Below are 25,080 nucleotides of genomic sequence, written 5' to 3'. Positions count from 1 at the left end.
GAAAGAAAGAAAGAAAGAAAGAAAGAAAGAAAGAAAGAAAGAAAGAATAAAAGAAGGAAGGAAGAAAAGAAGGAAGGGAGGAAGGAGAGAGAAGAAGAGAAAAAACCTATATCAGAATGCTTGCCATCTTGGAGAGGGGGAAGGGGAAGGAGGGAAGGAATTTGGAACTCAAAATTTTATTTTAAAAATGAATGTTGAAAACTATCTTTCCATGTAACTGGAAAAATAAAATACTATTTTAAAAAATTTTTAAAAAGAAGAGGATCCAGGACAGACACTTGGGGGACACTCATAGTTAGTGGGCATGCTCTGATCTCAACTGGGTGTGCTGTCTCCTAATGATCCAGTCCTGGAGACGTCTTAAAATCAACATGTTTAAACCTGAGCTCATCATCTTTTCCTCTAAACCCTTCCTTCTTCCAAACCTTCCTCTTTCTGTTGAAGGTACTGCCATTTTCCTAGTGCTTTAGGTTTGTAACCTCACCATTATCAATGATTCCTTTCTTTTCCTCATCCCATATATCCAGTCAGTTGACAAATCTTGCCATTTCTGACTTGGCAATATCTCTTCCATCCAACCTCTCCTCTCCACTCACAGAGTTCCCTGTCTTGGTTCAGACCCTCATCACCTCTCACCAAGATTATCCAACAGACTACTAATTGGTCCCCCTGCCTCAAGTCCTTCACCACTCCAGTCCATCCTACACAATTATGCCCAACTAATTTTCCTGAAGGGCAGATCTGGCCAGGTGTCTCCAATACTCAACCAACTCCATTGGTTTCTGATTGCCTTTAGAATAAAATACTAAACTCTGTTTAGCTTTTAAAGTCATATACAATCTGGCCCCAAACTACCTTTCTAATCTCATTGATCAGTGCTATCCTATTCCCCCTCCGGAATCCAAACTGGCTTTCTCTCTGTTCCTCACTCAAAATACTCCATCACCTTCTTGCATTGGCTGCCCCCCACCCCCCAACAGCCACCAAGCCTTTTCTCTGCCTCCTAGAGTCCTTCCATTCCTTTAAAATGTAACCCAGGCACCAATCTCTGCATGAAAACTTTCCTGATCCCAACTGCTAGTGCCCCCCCCAGTACCTGGTATTTAACTACTTTGTATGTGCATAAATGTGTATTAATTTTATATTTGTTCTATATGTATCATATGTACTTGTCCCCTCTGCTAGAATGTAAGCTGACTGCTAGTAGAGATAATTTCATTCTTTATCTTTCATTCTTTATAGTAACCCTGCTTAATTAATGCTTCTAACTTGACTTGACTACTCTGTTTTCATTTAGAGCCCAAGTGGTATGATTTGATCTTCTCAACCCAATCCTAAATGTTTCCTGTGTGGCGCCATCTGCTTTCATGCAATAGCACAAAGCCCCCAGTCCTCTCTAATTGACTGAGAGGATTATTCACATATTGTTGGAAAATTCCTCGACACTTTTGTTAATTGATTGCTTGATTTAGTGGACGAGTCTGGTTCTTCCCTGATTTCATTAATTGAGGTGAAGGTGGAATCCCTGCCTTTACAGTAACAATAAACCAAAGATTCCAAGAGGTGGAAGTGAGGAGTCCAGACACAGGGGATACCCAGTGCATAGGTTCAGAGACAAAAGATGGAATGTGATGTTTTGGGAACAATACAGTAGTAAGCAGGTTAATTTGGGTGGAAATAGAGAATAGAAGTAGGGAGAGTCGTGTGAAATAAGTCTGGAAAGGTAGGTTGGAGCCAGATTATATAGGGCTTCAAATGCCAAACTGTGGAGCTTGCATTTTGTTCTAAAGGCAGTAGGGAATCATAAAAGATTCTGGAGCAGGGGAGGTGATATGGTGAGAGCTGTGATTTAGAGAGATTCTTTTGACCGCTCAGTCAAGGACAGATTTGATAACAGAGAGACCAGAAGCTACAGGTGAAGTCTAGATTAAATAAAGAACTGGACAGAAAGTTATAGACCATCTGGTTCAACTCCCTCTTATGATATCTGATGTAATCAAAACTTAGAGTGGTGATGTGGTTTGGCAAAAATGTCTAATGATGAGTCAAGAAGATGTTTCCATGGGAAACACTACAGATCAAAGTCCCTTAACCCCAGCTCTTTGGTGGAAGTTTCCCTGAATAATTTATTCACCATTTGTTCAGTTCACCTGTGGAAGTACTGCTATTTCTCTTGGCACTAATCAATTCTGTTCACTCTTTTACTAGCTTCAAGCAGCACCAAATTGGGGCATTGTGAAGTAGGCAAAGTTGGGCTTCAGTGCCTGTGGGCTCATTGGCACTCATGACTCTTTACCCAGGTTTCTTCTCCCTCCCTCTTCTCCTTATCAAAACCTGTTCTCAAGAAAAGACCCAATAAACTCATTCACACTAAGTTGTAAAAGACTGTTAGGCTCAATGTGCTTTCCCACTCTGGGAGTATTTTTATTTAATAAGCAAAGGAATAAAAGCCCAACAGATTTTGATGGGAATGTGAGACTTTTTCAGTAAGCAAGTTTGAAAGTATTTTTAGAGACAGGGGGCCTGCCCGTCTCTTTCTAAATCCCACTGTGTAGAATTCCTAGTGTCTCAAGCCTGGCTGGCATTAAATTTGAATAATAGTACAGCAATTTAACCATTCTAAATATGTTTTTACCTATTCACCATCCTGTGCATAAATTATTATATAATCATACTACCACTACTTCTACTACTATTTTCAGTTGTGTCCAACTCTTCATGACCCCATTTGGGGTTACCTTGGCAGAGATACTGGAGTGGTTTGCCATTTCCTTCTCCAGCTCATTTTACAGATGAGGAAACTAAGGTAAATGGGATTAAATGACTTGCACACAGCCAATGAGTGCTGAGGCAAGATTTGAACTCAGGAAGATGAGTCTTCTTGACCCTAGGCTGGGCACTCTATCCACTGCACCACCTAGCTGCCCTGTCTGTGATCATAAAGCACTTTAAAAATATTAATGAGAATCACAAAATTACAAACTGGGAAGAGACTTCACTGGTCATCTAGTCTAACCTATACTACCCATACTTAATCCTTTTAGGGACATCCCCCACAACCAGTAACCAGTATTTGTTTACAGCCTATAGTGGTGAGTAGAAAAGCAGAAGCAATATAGTTTAGAGGGATCAAACATGCAATCTCTGGGCTGCATACAGCCCATGACCCTCCTGAGTGCATCCAAACCAAATTAAAATGTATTTGGGAAATATTTGATAAAATAAATTTAAAAAATAAAAATAAAAAAACATAGATAATACTACATTTTAAAACTAAATCAATATTCAACCCACAGAGACCCTTATATATGTGATGCCTGTTTCTATTTGAGTTTGATACCACTGGTGTGGTTAATAGAGATCTGGTCTTGTTCAGGAAGACCTGGTTTTGGCATCTGTCTTTGACCCTGACTGGATGACCCCTGGTCAAGTCACTTAAACTTTCCAAGTTTCATCTGTAAAATGAAGGAGTTGGATTAAATGGCCTCTATGGTCTCTTCTAGCTGTGGATAATTAATAATAACTGAGGAAACAATTTGAGCTATACTATTTATTAGCAAAATGGGCGTAATAAATGGGTCAATGGACTCCCCAGTCAGTCCAAAGACCCTGAGAAGAGTGAGACAGATTTTTATGTTTTAAAAATATAAAAGTACTCAAATAAGACCAATTAATTTAAAGAAAACAACAGGATACGAAATTAGATAATCTGATTTCTAATTAGAGGAAAGATTAGGGGCTTTCCAAGTTGCAAGGGAAAAAATGCGTTTCTATTGAGTTGGAAGAGGACGAGTCAGTTTCAGGGGCTTTCTTTTCCCAAAATTGAGAAATGACAATTGATTGCACCCACCTGCATTTATGAAACAATAGATGGCTTATGCCATCTAGTTTCCCATGGATGATTTGCAGAAAAACAAGATGGAAGAGAATCCACGTGATAGCACAAGATGGAGTTAGTGTTCATGAGATAGAATCTAATTGGTTTTCTTGATTCCCACACTAAACCAACTCCATTTTGTAAGTGGTTTTCACTCTATTTCATCATCACACTAAAGTCTATGAGCTTATGAACTCACCACCTTCCAAGGCAGCATATTTCACCAGTGGGCACAACTGTTCAAAAGCTTCTCCTTAAAGAACCAAAAACTCCCCTTACCATTTCTTTCTAGTTTTGCCCTCCAGAGTCAAGCAGTGTAGGGTCAATCTAGCAGGCACATAATAGCTCTTGAAGCTACACTTAGCATGTTTTCTGCCAGATCCCAAGTCATCCAATCCAAAACCCTGCCCAGAGCATGTATGCCCTCTTGTTAAAGTGCTTCTTAATCTTTTTATGTCATGAAGCCCTTTGGCAATCTGGTGAAGCCAATAGACCCCATCTCTCAGTAATGTTTTAAAATAATTGAAGGAAATGAAGTTTCAGTTAGAGATTAATGAAAATAAAGATGTGGGGTTTTCCCCAACTAAGGGAATTGACCCCCTGAAATCTTTTCATGGATTCCTTTGGAATCTGTGAACCCTAGGTAAAGATTCTTGCTCTACCATACCCCCAGAATCAACTTTCTGCTTGGACATCTCCAGCAACAGAGAATTCACTGCCTAAGGAAACAGCCCATTCCATTTATGGACAGCTCCTGTTCCTCGAAACACTGTTTTTTCATTGATTTGAAATATATTATCATACTGTTCATCAGACTACATGCCATCTTGGAGAGGGGGGAGGGGAGGGAGGGGGAAAAATTTAGAACTCAAAATCTTATAAAAGTGAATGTTGAAAACTAAAAATATGTATATATATGTATATATATATATATATATATATTATCATAGGAGAGAGGTAAGGTGGCCAAGTGACTAGAGGGCTGAATTTAGAAAGTCAGGAAGCTCTGAATTTGAGTTCTGCTTCTGGGACATACCAGCAATGTGATAAGTCACTTAACTTCCTGGTATCACCCCCCACCCCAGTCAATTCTCAAAGACTATACATGGTAGAAAAGGTGTGGATCTGCAGCCATGGAGGGAATTTCCACACTGTGAGTTCCCTTACATTGAGGACATTCCTGAGTTCCACATTTAAAAACAATAATAATAATCATCACATCATTATCATGAACACTACTATTAGCTAGTAGTGATACCCATTATTTGTAATGATCCAGGGCCATTGAGCAACCTGGGAGAGATTGTTCATTCCTTAAGATTTTGTTTGATGAGATGTCTTGGCTCTGTCAACATAAATGAATGTGGTCTTAAGGCTGCTCCTCACTTCACTGATGGAAACCAGACAAGAACAGCAATCTCTTGTGAGCTGCTGACTGAGGCAGCATTGATGTAGGTGGAACACCTAAGTCCTCCAGAATTCTCTGTGGCACTCATTGCTGATTCTTGCCTCCCTTGTCTAATGTAGCTTCCTGACTTGAGACTGCTTATTAGCTACTAGCATCCTGTGACAGGCAATTACAACAATCTTCTGTCTTTTTCCCTGGCTTTATGGATAATTGATTGGGATGGCTTGGGAAATATGTGCCACCCCCATAGCAAATATTATTACCAACAGTATGGAGCTGTCTTATTGAGGACCTGGGGAGGGAGATAGTCTTGCCTCCTACCTAGATCTTGTTATTGCTTTGTTAAAAAAGGATGATGAGGTTGGAAGAGGCCACATGACAGTTAATTTGGCTTGCCTGGGCTCCTGAAGTCAAACAGAATGGAATTTCAGTCCCCCATAGACCACTGCCTGGATGATTCTTAATCTGCCTGATGAAACCTGGGCCCCAGGAGGTTTTAGCAGGATGGTAAAGAAAATTAAAAAAAAAGATTCACAAACACATTCATCTGATTCTTGACTGTTCTACATAGAAGGAGTTTCTTTTCAACTGGATTTTCACTTGCATCCAGCCTGTCCATCATCCAGGGAAGGGCTTTAGAAGCCAAACAGGATTTTATTTTTGATCCTGGAGGTAATAGAGAACCACTGGAATTGATAGGATGGGGGAAAAGGGGTTAACATGGGCAGACCTACACTTTAGGAAAAACCTCTTGGCAGCTGCCTGGAGGATGGACTAGACTGGGGAGAGACCCGAGTCAGGCAGACCCATCAGCAAGCTATCGCAGTAATCCAATTGTGAGGTGATTGAGGTCCTGCACCAGAGTGCTGACAAGTGTCAGAGGAGAGAAGGGGGCACATCTGTGATGTTGCAAAGAGAGAATAGACAAGCCTTGGTCACCCATTGGATACAGGTATGAGAGAGAGTGAAGAATTGAGGATGATGTGTCCTCTATCTCTGGGTTTTTATGGATCTAAGTGTCTCAGAGGACTAGAATTACAGCCTGATTTTCTCAGTGTCCCAAAGAGCCCAGGCCACACTGACTTGGCATGCCTCTGTTTGCTCCAGTATGGAGGAATAAGAAGTAAATGAAGACAAATCCCTCTGTCTTGGAACTGAAGCAAAGGACCTCTTTTCCAGTAAAAACATGAGCTGACATCAGCAAACCCCAAGAAGATGCACAAAGCTTCCAAGACAAGCCAATGTAAATTTAATTCAATTCCTCAAACAACAGGAAGACACTGTGCCTTGGGAACACAAGGATAAACAATAGCATGGTCCCTGGCATCAGGTAGCTTGTATTCTAGGAGGAAGGGAGGGAATACTCTGCATACAACAGATCATTATAATATAAGATAGAATGAGGGATACTCTATATCCACAGATCTTTGTAATACAAGGTAGAGTGTGATGGGAGCAAAGGAAATAGCCAGGAAAAGAATGGTAGGCATAAGGTGTTTCCAAGATAGGTCAGTGTGTGAATCTGAACTTGGGAAACGGGGTAATTGGAAAGATGGTAGTGCTAGATGGTGCAGTGGATAGAGAGCCCAGCCTGGAGTCAAGAACATCTGAGTTCAAATCCAGCCTCAGACATTTACTAGCTGTGTGAACCTGGGCAAGTCACTTAGCCCTGCTTGCCTCAGTTTCCTCATCTGTAAAATGAGCTGGAGAAGGAAATGGCAAACCACTCCAGTATCTCTGCCAAGAAAACCCAAAAGGGGTCTGAAAAAAATGACTAAACAACAAGCCTTATCAGACATAAGAAAAGTTAAAAAAAGGGGCAGATGTTGTGAGAAAGATAGTGAGTGCTGTTGAATTGGGAGATCAAGGTGGACATGCCTGGCAGACAACTAGAGATTCAGAACTAGAGCACAAAAGAGAGATGACGGCTGGATCTGTAGATTTGGGTGTCATGTCTACAGCTGATAGTTAAACTCATGGGAACTGATGGGTTCACCAAGAGAATGGAAGAGGCAGAGCCAAGCGAAAGGGGTTAGGACATCTCCCAGCTCCAAGCATTTTTATTAATTGTCCCCTATTCCTAAAATTCTCTCCTTCCTCATCTTCCTCATCACAGCCTCTTAGTTTTCCTGGCTTCCTTTGTCTTAGATAAAGCCCCACCTTCTGCAAGAAGCCTTTCCCAGCCCTCGTTCATCTAAGAGCCTTCCTCTGAGCCTATTGCCCAATTTAGCTTGTATGTTTTACTGGTACGTAGCACTTTGCATGTTATCTGCCCCTTAGCCTGTAAATGCCTTGACAGCTGGGACTGGTTTGTTTTGTTTTGTTGGGGGCTTTCTTTGTGTTCCCAATGCATAGCAGAGTCACAAATAGTTGGATACAAGTGAAAAATGACTCCTCAACAATGACTCTTTTATATACTTATATGTTTTATGTTAATAATCATTTATATGTGTGTCAGCTCCCTGATTGTAAACTCTGTGAGGTCGGAAAAGACATACCCAAGCTTTCTATCTCCAGCACTTAGCACAGTGTTTTGCACATAGTAGGTGCTTAGTAAGTGTTGGTTGAACATTTTAAAGTTTAAATTTTTTATTATGAAATTAATCAACAAATATGAACATTTCAGGATCCAAAGAAAAATTTTGAAAGAGGGTTATTATATCAAACTGTGAACTTCCATCATATTTTAAGTGTATTATAAATATTAACACTATAGTAACAAAATTTCCCAATTTGTGTTTCCTTCTGCACTTCTTGGTGTTTTCTTCTGTGTTCTTTACAAGTGTTTATTTATGGTAAAGTAGATAGAGTAAGGGAGTTTGGGGTTATGTTCCATAATCTGGCACATAGTAGCCACTCGGTAAGCATTGCTTGACTGCGTGAATTCAATTCAACGTAAAACAGGCATTATGATAGGCAATGGGGACGCACAAATTAAAACACACACACACACACACAGAGCCTTCAGGGAGCTTACATTCTGGTGGTACTATATTTCAGGGAAAAGGAAATAACTCAGTAAGTACTCACTGATTTTGAGAATAAGGTCCAATGCACTTGATTCTCCAAGCTTAGTCCAAAGGAGGCCTTCACAGATATGTTCTGGGGTATGGTGTGAGCAGAGGGACAAAAGGTAACAAATATATGATGAGGGAGAAGGAGAGCGATGGGAGGAGGGAAGGGGGCTCTGACTTAATTGCCTGCTCTCTGCTATTGCCAAACTATAGAACATAACCCCAAACCTCTGGGTTCCTCTTCCCTAATGCCCACTTTGGGAGAAGGCCATGGGAGGGGTTGTTGTCCTGGGAAGCTTCTTTTATCTAGAAAATGAGAGTGGTGGGAAAATAATTGAGATCAAAATAGAAAACAGGGGAAAAAACAGAGCAGGCTCAAGTATTTGGGGAAGGGAGAATTAAATTGAAGAGATGTTTGCAAATAAATAGTAACTAGCATTTATGTAATGCCTTAAGTTTTGCAAAACAACTTATATTTGAGCCTCTTGACATCCAATAGGTAGATACTATCCTCATTTTACAGATAAGGAACCTGGGGCTCAGGTTAAGTGACTTGCCCAGGATCACACTACTAAGTTAAATTCAGTTCTTCTTGACTTGAATAGGCTTTAAACCTATCAATGTAGCCCCATGTCCCACTGCCTCCCAGACTTAAGAAAGTCTTGAGAATGGAGAATGACATTAGAAAGGAAACTGTTTAGTCAGATGCTAAAGTAAGTTAGGGGATTAACATTGGTGTAAAAAATTATTTCAGCCCCAATGGATAGTAGCGATGTCATTTTACAACTATCACTATCAAAAATTACTGATTTGTTACTGACAGGCATGTGCCAGATGTTGTACGAAGAGCCCCTGTTTTCAGGGAGCTTATAGGCCACCACTAACAACATTGACAAAGACTAACATGGAAAGGATATGACAGACAGCAAATTCAACCAACACATTTTCAGACTCAGAGCGTTAAATTATTTTACTTGACTTATCTGTTATAATGGAGAGTGACTTCCTGGATAATGATGGAGATTTTTAAAAATAATAGCCAATAGCTCACATTTATATAGAGCTAACTATGTATTGGGCGCTATGCTAAGCGCTTTATGATTATAATTTAATTTGATCTTCACAAGAATCCTAGGAGGTAGTTGCAATTATTATTCCCATCTTACAGATAAGGAAACTGGGAAAAACAGAAGTTAAGTGACTTACCCAAGGTCACACAGGTTAATTACTAAACATCTGAGGCTAGATATGAACTCAGGCTTTCTTGGCTTCAGGCCCAGCACTCTCGCTGCGTGCCATCAACAAACACTTATAAAGAACACAGAAGAAAACATCAAGAACTACAGAATGAAACACAAATTGGGAAATTTTGTTACTGTGGTGTTAATATAATATACTTAAAAAAATCAAAATATGATGGAAGTTCAGTTTCATATAACAACTCTTTTTAAAAAATTATTCTTTGTATTCTGAAATGTTCATACTTGTTAATTAATTTCATAATAAAAAATTTAAGCTTTAAAATATTCAACCAACAATTAGTAAGCACCTAGTATGTGCAGAACACTGTGCTAGATGCTAAACCTAAAAAGTTTGGGTATGTCTTCTCTGACTTCATATAGCTTACGGTCAGGGAGCTGACACATATGCAAATGACTATTAGCATAAAATAATTAAGTATATAAAACAGTCACTGTTGTTGAGGCGTTTTTCACTTGTATCCAACTCTTCGTGACTCCATTTGGGGTTTTCTTGGCAAGGATATTGGAGTAGTTTGCCATTTCGTTCTCCAGTTCATTTTACAGATGAGAAAACTGAAGTAACAGGGTTAAGTGCCTTGCCCAGGGTCAGACAGCTAGTAAGTGTCTGAGCCCAGATTTGACCTCAAGAAGGTGAGTCTTCCTGACTCCAGGCCCAGCACTCTATCTATTGTACCACTTAGCTGCCCCTATAATAGGCTAGGTGACGAAGGCATGTAATCAGGCTACGGGAAAAAAATAAAACACTAAACCATAACATGATGAAACATTAAAGTGTTTCTTTCACATTCTAGGTCAAGCTTAGTTGTATTTTCAGGGCAAGGAGCATAAGTAAAACTTATTGCTAGGGTTTCTCATAAGGAGCCAGTATACACAGCAAATACTATGAATGCTTCAGAAATTTGTCCCACTCAGCTCACGATGTTTAGACAATGTTTCCGCTCACCAGTATCATGGTGGGCCAAACACTAAAACACAGGCTCGTGTGGTTCCCAGAAAGAATGACTTGACCTGAGTGTTCAGTGAGCCCCCTGTGTCCGGGATTCCCGGTGGTGCTATTCCTGGTGGAGCTAGCCGAGCATCTGGTCACCCTATTCCAGGGGATGGTGAGTTGGTAATCAAATCAGCTGGCTACACATTTCATTTCATAGGGCTCATTCCTCATGTGAGGATTCCGCATCAGAACTGCAGCAAGTGATTACTGTGGAGACCAGAGCCCCGTCTGAATCCTGCCAAGGTTCCTTCACAAGCCTGAGGCCAGCCAGGTAACAGAGCGGGGATAATATTGCTCACCTCATGAAGAAGAAGAAAGCAGCATGAGAAGCAAAGGGTGGTAGGGAAGGGTGAAGGGTTAGAATTCTACCTGTGACTGATTTTATCTTGGCCCAAATGTACCAAACCTCTGAAAAGTCTATGATGAATTTCCAGAGTAGAAAGGGATTTCTTCAGGGTAACTGCTTAGCCTGGGAAGCATTTGTAGTAAGAGACTTGATTAGAGCAGAGCTCATTCCACTGCTAGCAATAACAATCAGACTTACTATAGTTTAGTTGGCCAACGGGTAAAGAACAATGGAGTGATAAAGGACAAAAACATGGAACAAAATTAACTGGCCAGATAAGAGACGACTAAGCTATCTAAAAGGAAGACATTTCTTTTAGAGGACTGCATGATAAATTTCTTACTTTTTCTTGTGAAGCAATCAGGTTAAGTGACTTGTCCAGGGTCACACAGCTAGTAAGTGTCAAGTGTATGAGACCAGATTTGAACTCAGGTCCTCCTGACTCCAGGGCTAGTGCTCTATCTTCTGCACCACCTAGATGGCCCCATGATATATTTCATGAAGCCATACTACAAGACAAATAACTTTGCAAAGACCATCAAGCTAGAAGAATTTGATTCCATTGCCAGTATCTATGTGGTCTCTTATTAATATCAAACTCCCCACCCCCTGCCCCCATGAAAGTAATCTAAATTTATGTCTAAAATCTACTAAGTACTTTGTTGTTCATTATTATTCTTGTAGAATGTATTATACACTTTTTCAAGAAGGGCTTCATGGCATTGGATAGAGAGGTGTCTTTAGAGCCAGGAAGACCTGGGTTCAAGACTTATCTCTGACCCACATTGCCTGTATGATCCTAGGCAAGTCATTTTCCTTCTTAATGCCCCAGACAACTTTCTAAGTCTGTAAATTGCAGCACAGGTGTTCACCTGCATATATAGAGGCAATTTCCTCACCAGGAGCTCCTTATAGCAGTGAAATCAAGGTCCAGTCCCAAAGCCAAATGCTACTTTATAGTGACAGAACATTTTTGTATTATCTCGTTTGATCTTCATGGCTTCCCAACAAGATGGGCAGCACATGTATTAGCCCCATTTTAGAGATGAGGAAACTGAGACCCACGAGGTTAAGTGATTTACCTATAGTCACACAGGTAGTAAGTGCCAGAAGTAGGATTTGAAATGACAGAAGCATGATTCAAACCTAGACCTTCCGGCTTCAAATCCTGTGCTCTTTTCACTGTGGCGGTCTCCCAATGTTGTCTAATCCTTGAGTTACTGCTTGAAGCACTGAAAATAAATTTACTGAAAGCTGCAAAACTGATGAGGCCAGACTCCTCTTCATTAATCAGTTCTCAGTAATACCAAGCTGACCTCCCTTTTTCTGCACTACAAATATTCTCTTTTTTTCCCCTACAAAAGTCTGACTTTAAAGACCTTAGGCAAAAATTTTAGAAGGTTCTGGGGTATTATTCAGATTTCGGGCAAATCTCTTTTTTTCCTTTCACCTCAAATGTTCTCTCTCCACCCATGCTCCTCCACCTGAAAAACAGCATTCATATTACCTTAAATACTCATGAGATGCTAGCACTCTAGGGAATTACAGTTGTTCCTTCCTTATTGTAAGGTTTAGAGGTGCCATGCCCTCACGATCTGGAAAATCTGAGTAAAATGTTTTGGTCTTCCCTTCATATCAGAGAAGAAGTGTGAATCTTTTCTTTTTCTTTTATGGGGTGTTTATTGTACCCCATTGTAAAATTTGGGTTGGTATTATACAATACTATTTTATACATTTCTGAGTTTCTAAACTTTTTCTGCGTCATCTGCTGGCCTTCACATGTTGTCTGTGGCTTCTGCAAAACTCCCCCCAAATTCCCATTTAATTTTTTGTATCGACCTGGAACATATCAAAACCCCAATTGGGAAAGTAGTGCTCTGGAAAGGATAACTGTACTTGAAAGATTTTGCATGAAAAATCAGGCCCAGACTTATAGATCAGGCGTGGTATTCTTGGGAAACTTGAGACTATTAAGTTATCTCCTTCATTCCTTTCTTATTTCCTTCAGTCAATCACTAAGCATTGATTAAGCACCTGTTTTATGCCAAGCACTGTATTGGGCCCTGGAGATAAAAAGAAAGCAAAACAGCCTCTGTCTGCCCTTGAGGGGTTTATGTTCCATTTTGTACTTATATACAGCTCTTGTTCAGTCATTTCAGTAGTATCTGGCCCTTCATGACTCCATTTAGGGTTTTCGTGGCAAAAATACTGGAGTGGTTTACTATTTCCTTCTGCAGCTCATTTTACAGATGAGGAAACTAAGGCAAACAGAGTTAAGTGATTTGCTCAGGGTCACCCAGCTAGTAAATGTCTGAGGCTGGATTTGAACTCAGGTCTTCCTGACTCCTGGCCCAGCTGTCTCTATATCTACAACTAAGTAAATACAAAATATGTTTATAGTGAATACAAAGTAATTAGGGGAGAAAGGGAGTCAAACTGAGGGAAATAATGAAAAAGCCTGGTAGGACGTGAGCTTTGTATATAACGAGGAATTCTAAGCTGTCTGAGTAAGGATCTGGTGCCTTCCAGGCATGGGGAACAGAATGTTATGTGAGGAAGGAAAGGCAAGTTGGTCAATTTAGCTGGAAGGTAGAATGATTAAAGAGGAATAATGTGTAATAAGCCTGGAAAGGCAAGGTGGAGGCAAATTATAAAGGATTTCTAGAAATGCTAGTATTTTATCCTAAAGCTACATAGGGATCCACTGCAGGTTTTTTGAGTAGATGAATAGCTGAATTAGACCTGTACTCCAGAATGTCACTTTGACCAGTGGGTTGAAGTTGGATTGAATGAAGGAGGCCAAGTGAGAGGTTTTACAAAAGTCCAGGCAAGAGGTGCCAAGGGCCTAAATAATGATGGTAGTTACGTAAAAAAAGAGAAGGCAACAAATGAGAGAAATGCTGTTGAGGATGAATTGACAAGCCTTGGTCATCTCTTGAATATGTAGGGTAAGGAAAAATTAATAGGTTGTAAATCTGGGCGACTAGAAGGATGGCAATGTCCTCAATAGTAAGAAGAAAGTTAGGAAGAAGAGTGGTTTGGAAAGGCCCACAAAACCAAGAGTGCTATTTGGGACAAACAACAAGTCATATTTTGGACGTGTTAATTTGAGATGCCTATGGGATGTCTAGTGGGAAATATTCAACAGGAACTGGTGATATGAGACGGAATTCAGGAACGTGCTAATCGAATTTGTGAATGACACAAAGTTAGGGAAAATTCTAACTTACTAGGTGATAGAATGAAAACAGAAAAAATGTCTCAGTAGGCTAGATGGATCTCCCAAATCTAATAAGGAGGAATTTAAAAGAAATAACACAAAATCCTCCAATAGGGTTTAAAAAAATTTGACTCCATATAAACATCAAATTGGAGAAAGATGACTAGATTTGGCAATGTTGGTCTTAAATGTTTTTCCCCCCTACCATTCATTTCTATTATTCTCCAGTTCTCAAGTTTGGAAAAGGCAAAAGAATACATTTCTTTGTGCTTTCCTGGCTTACTTTCCACTCACTTAAATTTATAGTTTTTCAGGTGTGTGGACCAACTGAGCCCCCAACATAAAGACCTCAAACTCAAGAAATCCTGCCCCTTATCGACAGAATTCTTCTAGCCCCATTCTATGTCCCAAGTATCCACCTTCCTGAGATTTCAACTTGTATTCTGCCCTTTATATACCACCTCCACCCACCCAAAGCAGCTAGGATGTTTTCTATATTTGGGTGCCATGAATGGTGTGGTCAAATAGTATGAGATAAAATGGAGGTGATATGAAGAGGTGCACTGTGGATCCAGGAAATCAGGAATAGGTGTGTAGGTTAAGCCGTAGTACTAAGTCCAACACAAAGGAAGTAAATCATTTTAACTGACCAAGGTGTCTACCACTCCTCACCTACCCCACCCACACCACCCCAAAGCACCATCATAATCATGGGATGGTGCAGGTCCCTAATGAAAGTGAACATTCCTGCCACCCAGGAATGGAAATTACATAAGTTGCCAAGCATTGCTTGGTTTCCACTTAGTCATTGGCCTAAGTAAATGATTATTGATATTTGACACATTAGAAGATGTATTATATTACAGCCAGTAAAGTCTGAGGCAACCACATGCAAGGCATTAAGTTCCCTGGCCCACAGTCAGGAATATTAGACAGATCACTGCCCATAAAGCCTAGCTAGGAGATGGGGTATGAGTACAGTTGTAGGAATCTACAGAGACTAACATTTCCCCAGTGTAGGTACTGTGCCTGTTTGAAGGGTGGACAGATGTGCTGTCACCAATCCAATCTGTGGATTCTATATAGGCAAGCTTTTGCTGAATTAGTAAAATTGGTTAACATTCAATGTCTACAAAATCCATAGTCTCTAGGCAACAGCCCATTAGATGTCAAAACTCAGGCTTTTTTGACAATGCATCTGTCTACAGATTTCAGTGTCCTAGAACATAAGTGATAAAAAAGTCAACTATACTACCAAAGAGACCCCAACAAATTTGGGTTTGATTGAACTGCAAGATAGTCTAAAGATGCTCCAGGCTCTTAATGGTCAGTGTTAAAGATGCTAGAATATTATGCTCCATTCTGATGGTATCTCTATAACTCATATGTGATTTGACTGAGAGTAGCCCCTTCTGAAATTGGCTATTCACTAAGTTGGCGAATAGCTGTATTAGTGTGGGCACTAGAGGATACTCAGACCAACTCAGTGTTGAACATGAGAGTTTAAGGATGAGAAGATGATATCAACAGGACAAGCCATTATTCTCTGGTTGAACAAGTCTTGAAATACCAAATTCATAAAGCTTTGAAAATCCAGGAGCATAACCCAATATTCGTACAGGTTAAGCAGGGTCTGGAATGCTATTCTCCATTCATCAAATTGTCTTAGTTGAAAGGTTGAGTACCTTTCGGTAGGCCAATCTGGTGACTTCCCTTCTCCCACCAACAGGTCCATCAGGTTGGATATTATGGTATAATAGAAGGATCATTAGCTTTGGACCTGGGTTCAAATTTTACTTCTAATGGAGTCCCTCCTACCATGTGTGATTTTGGGCAACTCATTTAACCTGACTGGCCCAGTCTCCCCATCTAGAAAATGAAGGGATTAGAAGAGCCAGACTCTGAGTTCCCTTCCAGCTCTAGATGAAGGAGACTGTTCTTGGAGAGTGACAGTATTTAAGACTCCATAGTTACAACAGAATGGCAAGTAATTCTTTACTCTTCTTTTTAATGAATAGTACTGGGGCACCAGCAAAGTGGGTGAAAGACAACACAAATCTGTCTATTTGGTTTTCTTCTTCTTTTTTTTTTTGGTGAGGCAATTGGGGTTAAGTGACTTACCCAGAGTCACACAGCTAGTGAGTGTTATGTGTCTGAGGCTGGATTTGAACTCAGGTCCTCCTGACTCCAGGGCCAGTGCTCTATGCACTGTGCCACCTAGCTGCCCCTCGTTCTCTTCTAAGACTCCTATAGAGCTACTGTCTATGACCTAATCAATGAATAGATTTGGATGGTCAGAATTAGGTTACCCAGAACCGGAGGATCCAGAACTTCAGCCATAACTATGATATAATTTTTTTAGTAGAATGTAAGCTCCCTTGAGGGCAGAGACTATCTCACTGTTGTATCATGTTTCCTGTGCCTAGCCTTGCCTGACACAATAGGAGATGATAGATAGATAGAAAGCTTACTATGTGCCATGCACTGTGTAAATCCTAGAAAACAAATATATACAAAAGAAGTCATCCTTATGTTTGAAAAAAAGACATGAAAAGGAGCTGAAGGGCAAGGTGGAAGGTGGGTACCCTCACAAGGTCAAGGTGAAAAAATATTCTAGAGAGTCATGGGCTGAACCAGGTTTGAATTAACTGTGGTTGTCTTGGATACTTCCTCAAATGGAGGCTCCAGGGGGGAACTCTCTAATCAGAGGAAGAAACCCTAGGTACAGCCAGGGTGAGAAGGTAGCTGCCACAGAGGCAGAGAAGTCATCCTGAGAGTCATGGGCTTAGATGGTTTTGCAGGTACTTAATATATGTGTGCTAATTGATTGGTTCAATGACAGATGACTGTAAGAGGTTGATCCGCCTAATTTGTTACAGACAGCAATAGCCAAGCTCTCCAAAAATGGATCTACCATTGGCCAATTCTTTCCAAATCTTCCTGACTTAGGGCATAGAAGCTGGTACCATCTACCAGGTTGCCTTGCCCCTGCTGGAATAAAAAACTCCATTGGTTGGCAATCAGTGTGGTGACAAAGTTCTCTGAAGAACATCTTCATATCATCATCATCAGTTCAGAGTTGTAAGAGAGCTGATAGGGCATTTAACCCAACCTCCTCATTTTACGGAAGAGGAGAGTTTGTGGCAGTAAGTAGCAAAGCCAGAAATAGGGCAGCTAGGTGGCGCAGTAGATAGAGAGCACTGGGCCTGGGGTCAGGAAGACCTGAGTTCAAGCCTGGCCTCAGACATTTACTAGCTGTGTGACCCTGGGCAAGTCACTTAGCCCTGTTTACCTCAGTTTCCTCATCTGTAAAATGAGCTGGAGAAGGAAATGGCAAACCACTCCAGTATCTCTGCCAAGAAAACCCCAAATGAGGTCAAGAAGAGTTGGACATAACTGAAAATGACTAAACAACAACAATCATAAGAACAAAGCAAAGTCAGAAATAGGACTCATGTCACCGCATTCTAAAACCAACTTGGAGTCTGCCCTTTATATACCCCTTCATATGTCCTTTATATATTCCCCTACACTCTATTGCATCTTATCATCCATTGGGAATTATTTCCTATATGGTAGGTGGTGGCTCAACAGGCAGCAACTCCATTAGGTTTGATGCAACAAAAGCCACTTTGACCCAAGGCATGGAAAACTCAGAGTAAAAGTCAATTAAGTTGGCAGTTCCAGAGGCCCAATTTCATGCTAGAAATTAATTAAAGTTTGGAAATTACATGAGTTGAAGACCAGGAATTGATCAGTCAATCAACAGGTGTTTATTAGGTTATCTATTTTCTATGTGCCAAGCACTGTGCTAGGGCTATGATACAAAGATAACAATGAATAATCTCTGTCCTCAAGGAGCATACGTTCTCTGAAAGCAATCTGTACGTAAATAAATTTATATGAAATAAATACAAGGTAAATTTTTTGAGGGGGAAGGCAGTAGCAGTTAGGAGGGAGGGGGAGCTTGAAAGAACGTGTTATAGAAGGTGGCACTTGAGCAGAGTTTAAAAAGAAACAAGAGATTCAAAGAGGCAAAGGTGAGGAAGGAATGCATAGGGGGAAGGGGGCATAGCTAATACAAGCATGCAGAGAGAAGAGATGAGACATAGGCATAGAGTCCAAAGAACAGCAAGAAGACCAGTTTACCTGGATCGTAGAGTTTCAAAAGAGGAATAATGTAGAATAAGGTTGGAAAGGTAAGTTAGGGCTAGATTGTGAAGGGCTTTGAAAGTCAGAGGAACTTATATTTAATCCCAAAGGCAGCCGGAGTCACTGGAGTTTTCTGTATACTGGAATAACATGGTCAGACTTGAAAAAATGAAAATCACTTGGGCAGTTCTTTGAAAGATGAATTGGAAAGGGGAGAGACTTGAGGCAGGGAAACCAATCGGGGGCTATTGTAAGGTCCAGGAGAAAGGCCATGAGGCCCTGAACTAGGTTGGGGACTGTGTGAATAGGGAAGAAAACTGAACTATAATATTATGGAGGTAGAAAGACTGATTGGTCATGTGTGTTGAAGAAGAGTTAGGTATCCAGCATAAAGCCAAGACTGCAAACTTTGACATCTCCTGGGCCTAGCTAGTAAAGCTGTAGCTAGTTAAGCCATCTAGGAGTAGGCAGGGCAGTCGCTGCCTGCTATTGCTAAAACCCACGTGGTGGAAAAGCGTCCCTCCACCTAGCCTTGTCCTCATCGGCTTCTATTGTCTCTTCGGCCCTGAGGTCTCCAGAGCCCCCTGCTGGTAAATTAGCAGAGCAGCCAGCAGCTCTGACATTCACACTCTGGTAGGACAAAGGTGGGATGCACTGGTAAATGTTTAACAACTGGCTTACTGAAAAATAAAAAGTACACAGGCTACCTTTTTAAGTTTAATCTGCACTACTAACATTTTCTCCTCCACATTCTTATGTCTAGACAGTCCCGATTTTTAGTGTTCTGTAGTTTCTGAGGTTTAAATGCTCACATTGAAAGTTTAAGAAATGGAGCCTGTCTGGACCAGTCTATATCGTTGTCAAAATGAGGGTAAAGTGTCAAATTGTACCTAAATGACCCTTTAAAATCTGCTCAAAATTTTCTCCTCTTTTCAATTTTTGTTATCATGGTTCAATCGCGTCTGACTCCATTTGGGGTTTTCTTGGCAAAGATACTGGAAAATGATTTGCCATTTGCTTCTCCAGTTCATTTTACAGATGAGGAACTGAGGCAAACAGGCTAAAGTGACTTCCCCAGACAGCAAGTAAGTGTCTGAGGCCAGATTTGAACCCGGAAAGATGAGTCTTCCTTATTCAGGCCAGGCACTCTAACTACTGTGTCACCTAGATGCCCCCTCCTCTTTTTAATACCATATCCTTGAACACTGCTGTAACTATCTGGGTTTTTTTTCCCAATAGAATTCTGTCTTTGCTCTCCTTTCCAAAAGGTAGTAAGTAGGAAAACAAGTTGATCAGTCATTTCATTAATTATGCCTATGACTGAAGCCTGGCTCTTCAGACCATGGGTACCATTGCTCAGTCAATGGCTACATACCCAAAATGCAAGTAAAAGATGACAAAAATAGCCTATTATGTTAGGTTAGCTGAGCTTGCTAACCTAAACCTATAAAATGAAGAAAGAAAGATTAGTTACAAATATTACATTCATCCCACTTTGAGATCCCATAGCCCATCCAAAACTGCTCAGTTTCCTCTACCTGACTTCCCAATCATATAAGCTGAGTCCACTACAGAGGCGTAGGACCGATCATATATTAGCTCCATCTGGACCAGAAAAGCCTGTATTCCCACCTAAGTTCATGTTCCAGGCTGTATGGCCTTCAGCTGAGTAGGGTTGGAGGGTGGGGTTGCTAAGCAAGCCACCTTCATAAAATGATACAAAAATGCCTGAAACAAAATGTTAGGATTCAACTCTACTCTTTCTTCCATGGTGTTTCCCTGACCTTGCACTATGTAGCTTGGTGAGGCAGTGAATAGGGTGCTGGGCCTGGAGGCAGGAATTGGCTTCAGATATTTCCTTGCATGACCCTGATCAAGACACTTAACCTTTGTCTGCCTCAGTTTTCTCAATTGTAAATTGGGGATAGTAATAGCACCTATCTCTCAGGGTTGTTATGAGGATCAGAGATATTTAGTTTTTTCTTTTTTTAATGTAATTTTTTTGGAGGGGGTATTGGGTTTGTTGTTGTTGCTGTTTTTTGGAGGCAATGGGGGTTAAGTGATTTGCTCGGGGTCACACAGCTAGTAAGTCTCTGAAGATGAATTTGAACTCAGTACCTCCTACTCCAGGGCCAGTGCTCTATCCACTGCACCACCTAGCTGCCCCTGTGTATTTGTAAAGCAGTGAGCATAATGTCTGGTACACAGTAGGTACTTAATGAATGTGTGTTTCCTTCCTACCACCACCACCAAACTTTTGGATTCATTGCTCTCAAATTCTATCTCACGTTCCTGTCTACCCTCTGGATCTGATGTCTTCTGGATTACAGATCAAGACACTAGGGAGAAGAGAGGGGAAAGGACTTGCCCAGGATCTCATGGCTTGTGAGACTGGCAGAGACTGGAACTGAAGCCAGATATTCTAACTCTTTGGAGGCAGCATAATACAGTGGAGAAAGGTTTGAAGCCAGATGATGTGAGTTCAAATCTTGCACGGACGTTTGCTACCTCTATGACCTTGACCAAATCAGTTAACCTCCTTGGGTCTCAGTTTCCTCGTTTGTGAAATGTAGAGGTTGGATTCAACAGCATCTGATGTCCCTTCCCACTGCAGATCTGCGATGTTCTTTTACCCCTTTGCCCTTTCCTTCTTTCTACACAGGCTATCACGGCTCATTCTTTCCCTTAGAGCATGGGCTACAAGACATATAAGTCGTGAAGACCAAAGACCAGATTCCTTCCTGGAGCGTTTCCGAGAGGGAGAACTCAACGAGTTGTCCAGCCGAGAAAGCTACACCCAGTCCAAATTAGGCATCCAAGAGGTGTCGGACAGAGGGAAAAGGTAGGGCACCTTCTAAAGACAATGGGAGGTGGGATTTCAAAGGAGAAGGTTGGGTTTTCTTTTTTTGCTTTCTTTTTTGGCTCATTAGATCAATCAATCAATCAAACAATAAACATTTGTTAAATGCCTACTATGTGCCAGTCACTGTGCCAGATGCTGAGGATACAAAAAGAGGCAAAGATAGTTCCCTACCCTCAAGGGGATTGAAATGTAATGGGAGAGAGGGGGCAGCTAGGTGACTCAGTGGATAGAGTACTGGCCCTGGAGTCAGGAGGACCTAAGTTCAAATCTGGCCTCAGACACTTGACACTTACTAGCTGTGTGACCCTGGGCAAGTCACTTAATCCCGATTGTCTCACCAAAAAGCAAAAAAAAAAAAAATTATTTATATATATGTATATATATATATATATATGAAATGGGAGAGTCAATAAGCCAATGAATATATACAAAACAAGTTATATACAAGATAGATAGGAAATAATTAACATGTGGAAGGCACTAGAATAAAGAGGGGTTGGGGAAAACTTAACTTAAAAGATGGAATTTTAGTCAGGACTTAAAGGAAGCCAGGGAGGTCAGTAATTGGAGAGGCATTCTAGGCATGGAGAGACCCAGAAAGGCTGCCTGGAGTTGAGAGATGGAGGGCCTTGTTTGTAGGACAGCTAGGAAACCAGTTATATAGAGTGAAAAGAGTGTGGGTAGGAAGTAAAGTATAAAAAAGACTGGGAAGGTAGAAGGAGGCTAGGTTATAAAGGGCTTTGAATGCCAAATAGGGCATTTTGTATTTGATCCTGGAGGCAATAGGGAGTCACTGGAGTTTATTGAGTACAGGAGTGACATGATCACACCTGCTGCTTTAGGAAAATCACTTTAGTGGCCAAATAGAGGACTTATAGGAATGGGGAGAAACTTGAAACAGGCAGACCCACCAGCAGGCTATTGCAATAATCCAGATATGAGGTGATGAGAGCCTGTACCAGTGTGGTGGCAGTGTCAGAGGAGAGAAGGGGGCATATTGGAGAGATGTTACAAAGGTGAAACCGACCAGCCTTGGCAACAGATTGAATATTGGGGGTGGAAGGTTGGTGTGTGTAAGAAATACTGAGGAATCCGGGATGACTCCTAGGTTGTAAACCTGAGAGATTGAGGATGGTGTTGTCCTTTACAATAATAAAAATAGTAGGAGGGGGAGAGAGTTTAAGGGAAAAGATAATGAGTTCTGTTTTGGACATATTGAGTTTAAGATATCTATTGGACATCCAGTTTAAGATGTCTGAAAGGCAATTGGAGATAATAGATTGGAGGTCAGCAGACAGTCTGGGGCAGGATAAGCAGATTTGAGAATCATCAGCACAGAAATGGTAATTAAATCCCTGGGAACTGATGAAATTCTAAATGAAGTTGTAAGAGGGAGAAGAGAAGAAGGCCCAAGACTGCTCTCTAACAACATACCCACTAAAGTTCAGACTGCCCAGCTGGGATAGTAGTCATTATTATAACACACAGGATGTTAGGGTTTTTTGTTTTGTTTTGTTTTGTTTTGTTTTGTTTTACCATACTCCTCACTAGAGAGGCTGACATTCCTAAAAGGAAAGTCCAAAAGATAAGGCCAGCTGCCTTTCACATTGAACAGCCTACTGATGGAGTTGAAAGCAGGGTCCTTAAGATCAGACCCGGAGAAATCCTGGCCCAGGAAGACTGGCCTCTCAAACATTTGTATTTCTCTGACCTTCCCGAATTCTAAGAGGCTCTCGGTTTCTGCAGAATTCTACTGATGACACTTAACTAAGCAACAGCTGGCCAGTTACAAGTCTTTACAATTATCACAGAAAGCACAGCAGGTGTTTTTGCACATTTTTGTGTGGGCTTGGTGGGTGTTGGAGAGAGAGTTAGTTCAGCTGGGGAAGCATGTCTTGGATAAGTGTCAAGGACAGGCTTATTCTTGTCTCAGGCCATCTCCCTGGAAGAATGAAATGATGTCCTTTGGCTGAATCCGCAAGGTCTTACCCAGGGTCACACTCCATAGACAAAAAATAAACTATCATTCAAAATAAGATATAGCCTTTGTCCACCCCATTCCACACCTTTGATAAAGACTTACATTTAAATATTTAAATTAGAGCAACAGCCCCTAGACAAGCTAAAGATGATTTCCCTGGCATGCATTTTTCCCTGGGTTGCAAATATGAAAGATAAACTTTCTCAGTTCTTGGTTCAACCTAAACTGGAGGCTGAGAGGTGATCTGGGTCATTCCACTAGGAGCACTCAGCTAGGCATTCAGATTTGTTTTAATGGTGAAAAGCCCAGTCCGTCTATTTATCTGGCAGCCTCTCATATGGCTCTGAGGCAAGGAGACTCAGGCTTTCTTTGGGTCATAGTATCATAGGAAAGGCAATGCTGGTGAACCAAACTCTCTCCTCTCTGACCTTGTGCTCAGCAAGACATTGAATTATGTGTGTGTATATATATGTGTGTGTGTGTGTATGTATATGTATATATACATACACATAACGTGTATATGTATGTATATGCATATGTGCATGTGTGTATATGTATATATTCTATTTCTAGATATACTATATATATTCTACTTCTACATATATACTATATATATTCTGTTTATATATACACATATGAGAGAGAGAGAGAGAGAGAGAGAGAGAGAAGGTAACAGAAGTATGGAGGGACTGAATGGAATGAAGGTACTGACATGGACATGGGGTAGGAGTGGGGTTTGGGACTATGAGTTAGAGGTGAACTGGAATTGGGAAGGCTTCCTGGAGAAAATTGAATTTAAGCTCACATCAGGTTGTGTGACTTCTTTTGCCTCTTATCCAAAATGAGATATTGGCTAAAGCATGGATGAGGTCACTTTTCCCTCTTGTTTCGAAAGATGTGCGTCTGTCCCAGTAGGACGAGGTGGGATAAACACAGTAAACGGTGGCTAATTATTACAGTGCCTGGGTGTCTGTACAACACCTCTCTGGACCACAGAGCTCCATGGGCCTGAATTTACATGCCTTTAGAATAATAGGAGAATCAGCTTCATTATTCCTCCAGGAATTCTTTACGTAATGAGAGCCAAGCCTTGCACCCTTAGAACAAGCAGAACTGGTCATGACCCAGCAAGCCCTAGACTCTGAGACTTTGTCTCTCTGCTGAGCTTTCTCCTTGACCCTTCCTCCCCTCCACCCTCAAATTCTAGCCAAAACAGCAGCTTACACTGGGCAAAGTCGCTTCCTCCCTAGCACGGGGAAAACTCAGTTGTTGCTCGGACAGAGAGGGTGACAGAAATAGCCAGTAGGATATCTTGCTGGCCTGTCTAGTGCCATAAATAGTGAGAGCTGGGCTGTCAGGCCTCAGTCCATCTGCCGACAGCTTCAGTCACACAGCGTGGTCTCAACTGTGTGTGTGCTCTGGGTGGGATCAGGGACAGGCAGGACTCCGGCTAGAGATGCCAAGAGGCTTAGAGCAGGGATCAAATTGACTTTCTTAAGCTGTTGAGGTGGAGGGTGGAGGGGGTGGGGGAGGAGCGATGACAGCTGAATGCACGCGTGGTAATAAACACACAGGGACACTCTGTAAGAGTCCTGGGAGGGATAGATAGTATGTCGGGTGATAGAATCAAAAGTCACAAAGTTCTTCACAGATTGCAGGGATGGGCTGGAACTGATGTGAAATTTAATAGGCCTGAATGTAAAGTCTAGCCCTTGGAGTTAAAAAATATATATATATCAGCTACTCAATTACAGGAAAGTCTTAAGGGCTTTAATTGATATGAGCTCCCTGTGAGCCACTGTGACGTGGCTGCTCAGAAAGTTAATTCAATATGTTTCACCCATCACCTCCTGGCAGAAGACTCCCCGGTCTGCTTCTCCAGCCCTGACCTCTCTTCTGACCTCCAGAGCCACATGTCCAACTGTTCAGAGGGCGTCTTTACTGCAACCTCAAACTCATTACGTTC

At 41.3% G+C, this 25,080-nt stretch overlaps 1 protein-coding gene across 2 annotated transcripts in view; it reads left to right on the top strand.

Annotated features, from left to right (window-relative positions):
• The window catches only part of CNGA3 (cyclic nucleotide gated channel alpha 3), a 51,943-nt gene that overhangs the window by 9,977 nt on the left and 16,886 nt on the right, over positions 1-25,080 (top strand). For both annotated transcript variants that reach the window (XM_027856677.1, XM_027856679.1), the window contains exons 2-3: positions 10,710-10,823; positions 20,933-21,112. In XM_027856677.1, coding sequence (XP_027712478.1) covers positions 10,710-10,823; positions 20,933-21,112 — 294 coding nt within the window. The remainder of the gene's footprint in view (positions 1-10,709; positions 10,824-20,932; positions 21,113-25,080) is intronic.

Source organism: Vombatus ursinus, unplaced genomic scaffold, assembly GCF_900497805.2.
Source record: "Vombatus ursinus unplaced genomic scaffold, bare-nosed wombat genome assembly UNPS02011591.1, whole genome shotgun sequence".
Classification (NCBI taxonomy): domain Eukaryota; kingdom Metazoa; phylum Chordata; class Mammalia; order Diprotodontia; family Vombatidae; genus Vombatus; species Vombatus ursinus.
The sequence above is the reverse complement of the archived record's forward strand: the minus strand, read 5'-3'. Positions and strand labels throughout refer to the sequence as shown.